General features: G+C 42.9%; 1 protein-coding gene across 1 annotated transcript in view; it reads left to right on the top strand.

Annotated features, from left to right (window-relative positions):
* prkd2 (protein kinase D2) overlaps positions 1-12,916 on the top strand; it is a 208,415-nt gene that overhangs the window by 151,894 nt on the left and 43,605 nt on the right. Inside the window, exons 7-12 of the mRNA XM_028792906.2 lie at positions 2,012-2,165; positions 2,309-2,426; positions 6,232-6,309; positions 7,535-7,799; positions 9,323-9,375; positions 12,595-12,667. Of these exons, the coding sequence (XP_028648739.1) occupies positions 2,012-2,165; positions 2,309-2,426; positions 6,232-6,309; positions 7,535-7,799; positions 9,323-9,375; positions 12,595-12,667 (741 nt within the window). The remainder of the gene's footprint in view (positions 1-2,011; positions 2,166-2,308; positions 2,427-6,231; positions 6,310-7,534; positions 7,800-9,322; positions 9,376-12,594; positions 12,668-12,916) is intronic.

Below are 12,916 nucleotides of genomic sequence, written 5' to 3'. Positions count from 1 at the left end.
TTATGTGAAAGGCGCCATACAAAATGCAAACTGAGTCACTGTAAGTGACCCTGCAGTGATGCTGCATTCCATCAGAGGCACTATATAAAATATAGACGGAGTCATTTTTAACTCTGAGGGCTGAATATTTTTTCGGAAAGTTTTCTGAAAAGCACACAAAGCAATGGTTTCACACATAGCAACTGACATGTTATGTTGACTTATGTGCTGTGGCTGCTGTTGGCGCATGTTGGGCATCTCTGGTGGCAGTGGCTGCTTTGGGGGCACCTCGATGGTGAGCAGTAATGCATGGTGGGCAGCTGCCTGCCTGTCTTCACACAGCAGATGGGTGGCAGTGGCAGTTGCAGTGTGACGCAATCTGGTTTCTACCTGTTGTCATCATAAGTAGTGGTCCTCCCAGGCAAACACCACGATCACCTGGGGGACCGATCTGATGATGCTGGTACCTCACTTTCGTTTTTGATCTCCATCTCCAGATCACTTGCATCAAACTCGGAATCCGACAAGTCAGAGTCCTATTCAACGAGATTACATAAAATGTCCACAGAGTATTTTGCTTTGCACATTCGCTTTGGTCTCTCGCCAGATGTCGATGCCATTTTACAGGTTGTGTTTGCTCTTCGCTACTCATGCACGCGTAGAGAATCGAGGTTAAATCAACAAAGCAACGTAACTTTCCTTCTAGCAAAAAGAGTCAAACTAAACTGTAAGGGCGAGTTTGTTACAGTTTACAGTCGATTACCGTCCTCTACTCCTGAATTTTGACAAAAGTTGACATCGGCCCTGAAAGAGTTAAAGTGCACAGTAGTGTTGCATTCTGTAGAAGGCACTATATAAAATATATCCATCCACTTTCCAACCTCCTATATCCTAATACAGGGTCACGGGGGTCTGCTGGAGCCAATCCCAGCCAACAAAGGGCGCAAGGCAGGAAACAAACCCCTAGGGGAGGGCGCCAGCCCACTGCAGTACATAACATATAGATTGACGTAATGTAAGAAGTGCCTAATGGTGCTGCAGTCCATGAAAGGCCCTATATAAAATTCAATCAGACGCATTGTAAAAAGTGCACAGTTTATGCTGCATTCTGTGTAAGGCACTATATAAAATACAGATTGAAAATCAGCTGACTTGGTCTGTGTAGAGCTTGTCTGTACCCCCCCAGACCCCGTATCTATGTGACATTTCTTTTGGGTGCTCTTGTGATCTCTGAGACATGCAGGTTAGGCTGATGGACCCCTCAAAATCAGCTCGATGCCAGTGAGCATTTGTGAGTGTGCCCTTTTATGGACTGGCATCCCGGCCAAGAACTGTTCCTCCTTTGCAGCCATTGCTGCCCCATAACTTTCTAGCGCTGATGCTGAACGGTCGAATGTTTGAAATTACACTCTAATGGTGAACTTTGAAAGCACTTCAGAAAACTGCTCATACTGGAAAAGCACTATATAAAAGTTAGGAAATTTGGCCTGCTGAGATTTTACTCACTGGAAGCTTACTCAGCTCACATCACTGAGGGACAAACTCCACAGATGGAGGGACGCGTTGGCCACTTTTTTTTTTTTTTTTACGTCAAGCTGCATGTTGGCATAATGGGTGGCGTTGCCAGCACACAACACTTGGGTTCAAACTCTTGCTGGGGTGTTTTCCGTGTGCAGTTTCCATCTTCTAACTGTGTAGATGGACCTACAGGCCACTGCCATCAGGTTACTATATTGACCCCATGTTTGTGTGTGTGCAGCCTGAGATGGAGTTGGCGTGACAGCCATACCTGATGCGCACATTCCACCTGACACTTCAGCTATAACCTGAGTCACGCCTGGAAGAAGTGCATTGATGGGATTTTGGAGAACTGGGCAGTGAACTGATTTCCTTTAATGACCAGCACTCCCCTTGTTAGCCTGGCTTGCTGGAGTCAGGCCGAGGATTAGCAGCTTTTCTTTTCACCATTACTTCTCTGTCTTTTTATTTGAAGAAATTGTATACTAACATTTAAATGTGTGCCCACCCACAGATCTGCTGAGCCCCTGCCCAGACCCAGACGAGCCAATGGAGTACACCGACCCAGACAAGTCTTCCCTGATGGATGATTCTGATGATTCCGGCATTATCCCAGGATCTCACTCTGAAAACAGCTTCCCACAGGATGGAGAAGGTGGAGCCCAAAGGTACTAAGGGGGATCAAAAGGGGTGGGCGAGGTGTAGATGTATCCCCCTCGGGAAGACTAATCTGACTGGCCCATCTGGAGTGCAGCTTTGTGTAGTGCAAATTGTGAACTTGTGCTCTGCTGTCTCTCTCTGTCTTGTTCAGCTCCGTGGGCTACATCCCCCTGATGAGAGTGGTGCAGTCAGTCCGGCAGACCACACGCAAGTCCAGTACCACCATTAAAGAGGGCTGGATGGTCCACTACACCAATAAGGACACTCTGGTAAGCAAAGCAGATGTCGAGTGACGCTGGACGCATGGGCGTCATACTAGTCAACGGTGGCTCTGTGAAAACTTGTGGGGAAAGCTTTAGGAAAAACAAAGACCAGAAAAGGCGCTATATAGAATTATAACAATTTTTTGGATAGAATTTTATCAAACAATGCACTGCAAAAACTTCTATATTAGCCAAATTGGCACTTTATAAATAGATACAGTCATATGAAAAAGTTTGGGAACCCATCCCAGCCTACATAATAATTGACTCTCCTTTCAACAGTAAAGATAACAGTGGTATGTCTTTCATTTCCAAGAACATCTGAGTACTGCGGTGTTTTCCAAACAAAGATTTTTAGTGACGCAGTATTTAGTTGTATGAAATTAAATCAAATGTGAAAAACTGGCTGTGCACAAATGTGGGTCCCCTTGTCATTGTGCTGATTTGAATGCCTGTCACTGCTCAGTGCTGATTACTTACAACACCAAATTGGTGTGATGAGCTCATTAAGCCTTGAACTTCATAGACAGGTGTGTCCATCATGAGATATAAAGGTATTTAAGGTGGTCAATTACAAGTTGTGCTTCCTTCCCTTTGACTCTCCTCTGAAGAGTGACAGCATGGGATCCTCAAAGCAACTCTCCAAAGATCTGAAAACAAAGATTGTTGAGTCTCCTGGTTTAGGTGAAGGCTACAAAAAGCCATCTCAGAGGTTTAAACTGTCAGTTTCTGTAACTGTAAGGAATGGAATCAGGAAATGGAAGGCCACAGGCACAGTTGCTGTTAAACCAGCAGGTCTGGCAGGCCAAGACAAATCCAGGAGCGGCATATGAGCAGGATTGTGAGAATGGTTACAGACAACCCACAGATCACCTCCAAAGACCTGCAAGAACATCCTGCTGCAGATGGTGTATCTGTACATCGTTCTACAATTCAGTGCAATTTGCACAAAGAACATCTGTATGGCAGGGTGATGACACAGAAGCCCTTTCTGCACTCACGCCACAGACAGAGTCGCTTGTTGTACGCCAATGCTCATTTAGACAAGCCAGATTCATTTTGGAACAAAGTGCTTTGGACTGATGAGACACAAATTAAGTTATTTGGTCAGAACAAAAAGCGATTTGCATGGTGGAAGAAGAACACCGCATTCCAAGAAAAACACCTGCTACCTACTGTCATATTTGGTGGAGGTTCCATCATGCTGTGGGGCTGTGTGGCTAGTTCAGGGACTGGGGCCCTTGTTATAGTCGAGGGTTGGATGAATTCAACTCAATATCAACAAATTCTTTAGGATAATGTTCAAGCATCAGTCACAAAGTTGAAGTTACGCAGGGGTTGGATATTCCAACAAGTCAATGACCCAAAACACAGTTGGAAATCTACAAAGGCATTCATGCAGAGGGAGAAGTACAATGTTCTGGAATGGCCGTCACAGTCCCCTGACTTGATCATCAGTGATAATCTATGGGATGATTTGAAGCAGGCTGTCCATCAAATTGAACTGAACTGGAGAGATTTTGTATGAAGAATGATCAGAAATACCTCCATCCAGAATCAGACACTCATCAGAGGCTATAGGAGGACAGCGTCTAGAGGCTGTTAGATTTACAAAAGGAGGCTCAACTAAGTATTGATGTCATATCTCTGATCTGGTGCCCACATTTATGCACCTGTCTAATTTTGTTTTGATGCATATTGCATATTTTCTGTTAATCCAATAAACTTAATGTCACTGCTGAAATATTACTGTGTTCATAAGGCATGTCACATATTAAAAGGAAGTTGCTACTTTGAAAGCTCAGCCAATGAGAAGCAAAAATCCAAAGAATTAAGAGGGGTTCCCAAACTTTTTCATATGACTGTATTGTGCACTATAAAGGCGCTATATTGAAGAATGCACGGTGGTGGAACGTGGTGTACAAAGCACATGTTAATTTATAGAGCACTTTAAGTGCACACTATAAAGGGTGCTCTGTAACACAAATTTACTGATTGCTTCAGCATTTTTCGATAGAATAAAACTCTGTATTAAGTAAATGTTCACTTCTTCCTTGATCGTTAAGGTAGTGTACACTGGACACGTTTTTATAAAAATCATTGTGTTGATTTGTATGGCATTTCCTCACATAGGACACTGTGAAAACATCTACATTAAACATTAAATTGTGTTGTGCTTTCTGCCAGCTTAGATAGTGTGCATTATGAAAGGCGCTATATGAAGTCAATAGTGTGACTGCTATGACTCGCATTAGGACAGTTACTTTATGGAGCTGATGTGCAGTGTTTTCAGATAGCGTGCAATAAATGGCACTATAAATGAACTGAAGAGTGACTATGATTTGCACAGTGTTTCCTAAAACGTCTTGTATAAAAGGCACTATACACTCATTTGCCACTTTATTAGGTACACTTTGCTAGTACCCAGTTGGACCCCCTTTTGCCATCAGAACTGCCCTAATTCTTCATGGCGTAGCTTCAATAATGTCCTTTAAACGTTCCTCAGGGATTTTACTCCATATTGACATGACAGCATCACGCAGTTGCTGTAGATTTGCCAGGCTGCACATCCATGATGCGAATCTCCTGTCCCACCACATCCCAAAGGTGCTCTACTGGATTGAGATCTGGTGACTGTGGAGGCCATTTGAGTCCAGTGAGCTCATTGTCATGTTTGAGAAACCAGTCTGAGATGATTTGAGCTTTGTGACATGGCGTGTTATCCTGCTGGAAGGAGCCATCAGAAGGTGGTGTTCATAAAGAGATGGACATGGTTAGCAACAACACTCGGGTGGGCTGTGGCATTTAAATGATGCTCAGTTAGTACTAAAGGGCACAAAGTGTGCCAAGGAAGTTTCCTCTACCATAAATCACCACCACCATCCTGAACTGTTGATACAAGGCAGGATGGATCCCTGATTTCATGTTGTTGATGCCAAATTCTGACCCTACCATCTGAATGTTGCAGCAGAAATCGAGACTCATCAGACCAGGCAATGTTTTTCCAATCTTCTATTTTCCCATTTTGGTGAGCCCGTGTGAATTGTAGCCTCAGTTGCCTGCTCTTAGCTGACAGGAGTGTCACCCACTGTGGTCTCCTGCTTCTGTAGTCCACCTGCTCCAAGGTTCGACGTGTTGTGTGTTCAGAGATGCTCTTCTGCACACCTTGGTTGTAACGAGTGCTTATTTGAGTTCCTGTTGCCTTTCTATCAGCTCACACCAGTATGGCCATTCTCCTCTGACCTCTGGCATCACCAAGGCATTTTCACCCACAGAACTGCCGCTCACTGATATTTTCCATTTTTCGGCCCACTCTCTGTAAACCCTAGAGATGGCTGTGTGTGAAAATCCCAGCAGATCAGCAGTTTTTGAAATACTCAGAGCAGCCCATCTGGTACCACCAGCCATGCCACGTTCAAAGTCACTTCAGTGACCTTTCTTACCCATTCTGATGCTCAGTATGAACTGCTTGACAATGTCTACAGAATGAAATGCATTGAGTTTCTGCCATGTGATTGGCTGATTAGATATTTATGTTAACAAGCAGTTAAACAGGTGTACCTAATAAAGTGGCCACTGAGTGCATAAACACATACTGATAAGAGTGCACTGTGATACACATACTCGCTGAAAATGGTTTTGTGCTCAAGTTGGTGAGTATTGCAATGATGTGGGTTTTCTTTGTGGATTTTTTTATTCTTTCTTACCATCAGACCCTTACTGCTGTTGTTGCTCATTTTTCTTCTCTCTGTTTTTTTTTAATCCTCTTCTGCGTCCCCTTTCCTCGTAACTTCTGAATTTTTCTCTGCAGAGGAAGCGACACTACTGGAGACTCGACAGCAAGTGCATCATCCTCTTCCAGAATGACACAACCACCAAATATTACAAGGTATGCACATGACAACTGCTCTGCTGCATTGAAAGAAAAAACACGTCGCCATCTGACAGACAGACAGGCTGAGGAAGAGAGTGAGAGGGAGATTGGATGTCAGCATAAGGAATTATGACAACAAGAGCAGAGGCAGTCAGTCACAGTTGGGGAGAACTTTTGTTGTGGCTGTTTAGGCAGTACATTATGTGTAGAGTGCTGCATATTCCATCTTTAACCTTTGTGACAGATTAAAGGTCCCAGTGACCCCTTGAACCCTCAGACTAGACATCAGACGCCAGGTAAAAGTCCAAAGTGAATATTTTATTATAATAATAAAGTGCACAAAGCACCACTACTCCACACTACTCCAATAAACAATAATCAATAATAAACAATCCTCCACTCCCAGATGCGTTGCCACCCTTTCACCCAGCTCAGCTTACTCGTCTGGGGTTTCCCAGAGTCCTTTATAGTCCCTGACCCGGAAGTGGTTCCATCCCAACAATCCATAAGTCCTCATCACTTCCGGGTCAGATTAAAAGTCCTTTTCTTCGACCAGGAAGCACATCGTTCCTTCCGATCATGTGATCATGACGCACTTCCGGGTTATAGGGCACGTAGCACTCTGAGCCACCCTACAGCGGCTCCTGGTGGTCCACAAGGTATCCAGCAGGGCTGTGCATACAAACTACATAGTCCATGAGGCCCTGCTGGAATTCGGGGCCCGTCCATGCTGTCGGGAGAGCTCCTCCTGGCGGCCTGGGGGTGAGGGCCGGAGACTCTCGCCGGCATTCCATCACAATATATATGTCATACATTTTGTTGTGCATATAAACTGGGTATATACACTATATGTATGTGTGTGTTTTTGTGCATATGCATAGTGCCTACTGTTTTAATATGTGCGAAATAAACATACGGTATAACACCCTTATACTGTACATCTCATATACACTGCAAAAAATGAAATCTAAGCAAGTGAAAATATTTATATCATGACATTAAATTCTGTTTTCCTCATTGTAGGGATTATTGACTTATCAAAAAATTTGTATTTACGATTATTTAGCTTACTTTAAGAAATCTTGTCATGTAAATTTTGCTTACCCCATTGGCAGATTTTTTTTCTGAATGAAAGCAAAACAAGTTTTTTGTCTAGTTTTTTCATGTGCATTTTTTACAATGTACGTTTTTTTTTTATCAGTAACTACTAAAGATTTTCTGCATTTTTTTTGTCATACAGGAGATACCCCTCTCAGAAATTCTTCAAATTCAGCCTGCCCAAAACTTCAGCCTCATTCCTCCTGGTACAAATCCCCACTGCTTTGAGATTGTAACAGCCAATGTCCGCTACTTTGTGGGTGAAGTAGCTTCTTCCAGAGATTTTTCAAATAATTACTTGGCAGTGGACGTGGAGGTGGCCAAGGCTTGGGAGAGCACCATTCGTCAGGCTCTTATGCCAATCATCATTCAGGATCAACCCACCTCTACAGGGCACACCCCGCACAGTAAGTTAGTGCATTTTGAGAAGAGAGGCAAGCAGGCCTAAAAAACAGAGTCATATTGGGGTGATGTATATCTGTCTATTATCACTTTGTCATCTACTTATCGTTTATAAAGAACATTACATATTTATATGTGTTGTAGGTATTGTGTAGCACCTTTTGCAGGTGTCTGTTATATGCTGTCTTTTGTATCTCTCTATCAAGTATATAGTGCCTTATGTCCCTTTATAGTTATATATTGATAGATATGAAAGGTGCTTTATAAAACATAGATATAATAGAAACTAAGTAATAGATAGCTAAACACTGGAGATATCACAGATCTATTATATAGTGCCTTTCACATCTATCTATCTATCTATCTATCTATCTATCTATCTATCTATCTATCTATCTATCTATCTATCTATCTATCTATCTATCTATCTATCTATCTATCTATCTATCTATCTATCTATCTATCTATCTATCTATCTATCTATCTAAACTTATCATATATCAGTCTGTCTATTATATAGTACCTTTTTACATCTATCTCTCTATCTATTATATAGTTCTTTTCACATCTATATATATATATATATATATATATATATAAATTGATTTTACACTGGGCGGCACGGTGGCACAGTGGGTAGCGCTGCTGCCTCACAGTTGGGAGACCTGGGGACCCGGGTTCGCTTCCCGGGTCCTCCCTGCGTGGAGTTTGCATGTTCTCCCCGTGTCTGCGTGGGTTTCCTCCGGGCGCTCCGGTTTCCTCCCACAGTCCAAAGACATGCAGGTTAGGTGGATTGGCGTTTCTAAATTGGCCCTAGTGTGTGCTTGGTGTGTGGGTGTGTTTGTGTGTGTCCTGCGGTGGGTTGGCACCCTGCCCAGGATTGTTTCCTGCCTTGTGCCCTGTGTTGGCTGGGATTGGCTCCAGCAGACCCCCGTGACCCTGTGTTCGGATTCAGCGGATTGGAAAATGGATGGATGGATATATATATATATCTATATCTATATATATATATATATATATATATATATATATATATATATACACAGAAAATGGATGGATGGATGGATGGATTTTACACTGTACACACACACACACAATTGTACTAAAGCTGATGCTGACCTGAGGTGTTGGCCCAATATGGAAAATCTAACCTTTGCATATTCTTCTAGTTTTCCTAATATATGTCTCTGTTATATGACTTTTGGTATGGGATTTATAAAACAGTGTTAATGTTTGTGATGCACCATCTATTGGAATCACAAATGCCATTTGGTATGGGTTTCCTCAAAGCAATGCAATATCTGTCTGTCTGTCTGTCTGTCTGTCTGTCTGTCTTATTATATAGTGCCTTTCACATCTATCTATCCATCCATCCCATAGTGCCTTTCACTTAATCTGTGTATTAATTATGTAGCACCTTTGATATCTGTCATAATGACCTTTCATACCAATCTGTCTCATAGTGTTTTTCACCTGTCCCTTGTTCCTGTGCCTTTTAAACATTCATTATGGTGTTTTTGCACTGCAGGGCAGGCATCAGTGAGCATTTCGGTGTCCAACAGCCAGATCCAGGAGAATGTGGTGAGTTGATGTGCCCCTTTTCTTCACTGCACTAATTTGGTCCACACACTCCGTCTCGTTTTCCAGTGACTTCTCCAGACATTTTTTCTTTTCCTTTGTTTCACTTGACTTGGCCTGTGAGTTCTCACTTTATTTATATGCAGCAGATCCTCCGTGGTTGTGGCTCAGTGCTTATTTTTGATCCCTCCTTATTATTTTTGAAGTTTCTTGGATGTATACACAGTGTCCTCCTTAATGTTTGGGACAAAGACACAATTTTCCCTGATTTTCCCACTCTGGTCCACAGTTTAAGACTACAAATCAAACAATTCACATGGGAATAAAGTGCACACTACAGATTTCCATTTAAGGTCATTTGCAGACATTTTGGTCACACAGCACTTTTTCTACACAGTCCCCCCATTTCAGGACACCATGATGTTTGTGAGAACTGGCGTCACAGGTGTTTGTGATTCCTCCAGTGTGTTTCATTGCTTCATAAGAAACCTCAGCTTGCTTCTACCCTTTGGAGTCTGTAGCTGCCATTGTTCAACATGAGGACGAGAGCTGTGCCAATGAAAGACAAAGAAGCCATTATGAGACTGAAAAACAAGAATCAAGCCATTAGTGACAACGGGAAAACCTTAGGATGATCAAAAACAACTGACTGGAATATCGTAAAGAAGAAAGAACAGACTTGTGAGCTCAGTAATCACAAAGGGACTGGTAGGCCAAGGAAGACCACCACTGATGAGGACAGAAGAATGCCTTGCTATGGTCAAGATAAAACCCCCAAACACCTGTCCGACAGATCATGCAGTCTTCAGGGTGCCAATGTGGATGTGTCAGAGACGACTACAGTAATCCCTCGCTACTTCGCGGTTCACTTTTCGCGGATTTTATATGTAAGCATATGTAAATACATAACGCGGATTTTTCGCTGCTTCGCGTGTTTCTGCAGACAATGGGTCTTTTTACTTGCTTCCTAAGTTGGTTTGCCCAGTTGATTTCATACAAGAGATGCTATTGGCGGATGGCTGAGAAGCTACCCAATCAGAGCACGCAGTTAAGTTCCTGTGTGCTGCTGATTGGCTCAGCGACGAGTGTTGCATTAACCAGGAAGTCTCATCTCACTCATTCATCATTAACGTGCTACTGCTTCAGGGGCCGTGTCCAAGCACCAACAGAAGATGCAAATGATTGCAGAAAAGGTAAAAGTTTTGGATATGTTGAAGGAAGGGAACAGCTACACCGCTGCAGGACATCGATTCTTTTTATTTAAAAGGGAGGAAAAGCATATAAGATCTACGGCCGCAGTGTCCTTTAACCAGGGTGCAAAACGAGTTGCAAGTGGACGTGATAAGGCAGTAGTCTGGATGGAATCTGCTTTAGGAATCTTTGCAACAAGGTCGACGACGTCATGACCGCCTACAAGCTGCTACGTGTACTTCGCTATACAGTAAGTGTAAACTTATCTACCGATTTCATATTGCTTAGCAGTTGTTCCTGTTTTTAATAGAGTAAATGGTGGGTTGTAAACAATACAGGGAGGGTTTAAAAACGTCCAAATACACGTTAAATAATTAAATAAATATAGTGTCCCTACTTCGCGGAAATTCAGTTTTCGCGGTCGGCCTTGGAACCTATCTCCCGCGATAAGTGAGGGATTACTGTATCAGCAGAAGACTTCATGAACAGAAATACAGAGGACACACCATAGAAACAGGAGGGCCAGATTACAGTTTATGATAAAGGACTTGAAAGAGCCTGCGGAATTCTGGGAAAAGGTCTTGTGGACAGACGAGACAAAGATGAACCTGATCAGAGTGATGGCAACAGCAAAGTGTGGAGATCCAAAGCAGACCACCTCATCTGTTAAACATGGCGGTGGGGGTGTTATGACTTGGGCATGTATGGCTGCTACAGGTTCTGGCAAACTCCTCTTTATTGACAATGGTACTGCTGATGGCAGGCGCACAATAAATTCTGAGGTGTGTAGAAACATCTGATCTGCTCAAGTGCCAGTAAAGGCTCCCAAACTCACTGGACGACACTTCATCCCCCAACAAGATAATGAGCTAAACAGACTGCTGAGGCAACACAGGAGTTTATCAAAGCTAAAAAATGGAAAATTCTTGAATGGCCAGGCCAGTCACCTGATTTAAATCCACCTGAGCAGGCCTTCCATATGCTGAAGGGGGGGGGGGCATGTAAAAATATGTCTGCATATCCCCTTAAATAGAAGCCTGCAGTGTGCACTTTAATCACATTGTCTGAATTGTTTGATTTTGTAGTTTTAAACTGTGGAGCAAAGGGGGAGATCAAGGACAAATGTGTCTTTGTCCCAAAGTTTATGAAGGGCTCTGTCCATTCAACAAAAAGGTTTTTGTATCTGCAAATCTGGATGAGGACGTGTTCCAAAAGTTGATCTTTTAACCTGTCACATCATAATCAGGAGGTCATGACCTTTGAGAAAACGCCCCTAATGATGGGAGACACAAATCGCACCGTCCGTAAGCAGCCACAGTGGTGACGATAATGGAGCAAAACATTACACAGCACAAAAAAGAATCAATAATTCAGTAAACTGTCTCCAGAATTAGAATCCTCGCCCAGAAACCCCCAAAATGCATGTAGAAAAGTGTCTTTACATACCCATACACCCAAATAATATTTTAAATAACGTAATTCATGATAGCAGGTCCTCTTCTCTGTTAGCCGGCTCATCATTGTTGGTGATCAGGGTGATGATGGCGGCGTCATTAACAAATTTAAATGATGGAGCAGAGCAGCGTGTGGAGGTCTCGGCACACGACCCGGTGGAGTGCCAGTATTGATGGCCAGTGTGGAGGATGTGGTGCTGCCAATCCATGAGGAGTGTTGGTTTGGGAAGTCCACAAACAGCTAGAGGGTGGCACCGGAGGAAGTTCAGGCGGTTTATTTGCAGTTCATGCATTTGCTCAGATATTCCTAGTGTCATTTTTTTTTGAAGTTACGACTTTTATGGAACGTCTTTTATCAGCTAGCATATCCCCCCCCAGGTGAGAATGTGGAGTAGGATTTCCATGATTATGCTCCTCTCCTCGATTGTTGTGTTCTTTGTCATACAACACTCTACTGTTGCACCGTTTCACTTTTTTCTCCTCAAAGGTCCACATATGTGAAATGACCAGAGCCCCCAAACAAGGTGAGCTTCTTTTTGGACGCTAATGTTTCCTTTTTTCTTTGTTTCCTGACTAGGATATTGGGACCGTCTACCAGATATTTGCAGATGAGCAGCTGGGCTCAGGCCAGTTTGGTGTGGTTTATGGAGGTGGGTCACTCTTTTTTGTCATTTTTGCATACTTTCAAAATTTCTTCATATCTTTAGAATAAATTTAGTTGTCTAATGCTTTTGGACATCAGAGATTCAGAATCAATTGCTATTTTTCTTTACATACTGTTTTGGGAACAGTGCAAAATTCTATTAACCTTATATTTTGGGTTTACTTAGCGTGGCTATCTTGGGGTTCTCTTGCCATGGCATGGTGTCCCGTTGCTTATGAAGCGGTTCCCAGAAGTC

Source organism: Erpetoichthys calabaricus, chromosome 1 (assembly GCF_900747795.2).
Source record: "Erpetoichthys calabaricus chromosome 1, fErpCal1.3, whole genome shotgun sequence".
Taxonomy (NCBI): domain Eukaryota; kingdom Metazoa; phylum Chordata; class Cladistia; order Polypteriformes; family Polypteridae; genus Erpetoichthys; species Erpetoichthys calabaricus.
The sequence above is the reverse complement of the archived record's forward strand: the minus strand, read 5'-3'. Positions and strand labels throughout refer to the sequence as shown.